Raw genomic sequence first — 1,404 nt, forward strand, 5'->3', positions numbered from 1 at the left:
CCCCCCACCCCTGCTGGCGCCCCTGGAGAGCTGTTTGGATAAATTAACTATTTGAGACAGTTTTTGAAATAATTGAACTGTTTTTAAAGTCATTTACATGTTTTATTTATCTCTGTTTGCATCATCAGTGATTTCTTCAGGGAGGGGGGCTCCTAATATGGAGCCCACCCACACCAGAGGGGACATGTCACCTTTATACATGCCGAGGAAGAGGAAGCCCGTCCAGACTCAACCCAAAGGTGCACCGTCATGTCCAGGTAAAGAAAAAAAAATATTCTCAATTTTTTTTTTCACAAGGTTTCGACTCTAATTCTCTGGTTTGGTTTGTTTGATCTGAACTTCAGCGGCTCAGAGGTTTCCAGATCCAGAGGTGAGGACGTCTGAGTAAACGGATCTGATGCAGAAAATCTGTTTCTGACAGCAAACTGGATGCTCGTACGTTTCTGTGTTTTAGAACGGAGAGTCAGRAGATCAAAACTCTGCGAAGATGAAACGGAACAACGGCAGAAAACGGTAACAAATGTCTCAATCAATCAAAACTTTATTTGTGTAGCACTTTTAACAGCCAACGGCAACCAAACTGCTGCACAACAGAATAAAAATACAATCAGATAAAATCAAGTGAACACTTCGATAAGTAGAAAGAATTCAACAAAACCCTACACTGTAAAAATAACTTGTAAGATTTACTAGAGAAAATTCTGTAAAGGATTTGCACTAACGTTTGTTAAATAAATTTAAATGCTACAAATTCATGTAATATTTACTCTCATCATTATCTAGTAAATGTATTAAGAATATAGTTAAAGATTTGTGAATAAATCAGGTAAATTTGACTTAATTTGCTCAATTAAATTTTGTAACATGTACTTGATCAAATTAAGTAAAATTTCCCTGATTTATTCACAAATCTAACTATATTCTTGATCATTTTTACTAGATAATGATGAGTAAATATTACATGAATTTGTAGCCTTTAAATTTACTTAACAAACGTTAGTGCAAACTTTTGCGAGCATTTTTTCTAGTAAATCGTACAAGTTCTTTATAACAGCGCACATGCGTCAAGTACAATATTGTAGTGTAAGAAAATGTACGTATTCAAAGACTGAAGTCAATATGAAAACCGCCACTGTTAAATAACATGATTTATAGAAGGAATCAAACCATACAAAACAAGAATTCTGGAACCGAGTGGGGTTTATTGCCATATAGCTGACAGAAAACCACACACTGCCGACAAACCAGGAAGTTGATCCATTTATACAGGGTCTTCAATGCCTGCTTTCGCCCCCTACTGACCCACGGCTGAATCACAGGCATTCAGACAAAATTCTCACCTACTGTTCTCATAACGGATGATTATGTGTTGTTATATTATTCGGACATGTAACTAATCTATAT

The 1,404-nt window shown here is 36.1% G+C and overlaps 1 protein-coding gene across 1 annotated transcript in view; it reads left to right on the forward strand.

Moving 5' to 3' along the window:
* The window catches only part of LOC106511369 (zinc finger protein 512), a gene marked incomplete at its 3' end in the record, with an annotated part of 10,265 nt that overhangs the window by 2,858 nt on the left and 6,003 nt on the right, over positions 1-1,404 (forward strand). The window contains 3 exon segments of the mRNA XM_014000126.1: positions 129-257; positions 345-370; positions 455-513. Of these exon segments, the coding sequence (XP_013855580.1) occupies positions 158-257; positions 345-370; positions 455-513 (185 nt within the window).

Source organism: Austrofundulus limnaeus, unplaced genomic scaffold (assembly GCF_001266775.1).
Source record: "Austrofundulus limnaeus strain Quisiro unplaced genomic scaffold, Austrofundulus_limnaeus-1.0 Scaffold2722, whole genome shotgun sequence".
Taxonomy (NCBI): Eukaryota; Metazoa; Chordata; class Actinopteri; order Cyprinodontiformes; family Rivulidae; genus Austrofundulus; species Austrofundulus limnaeus.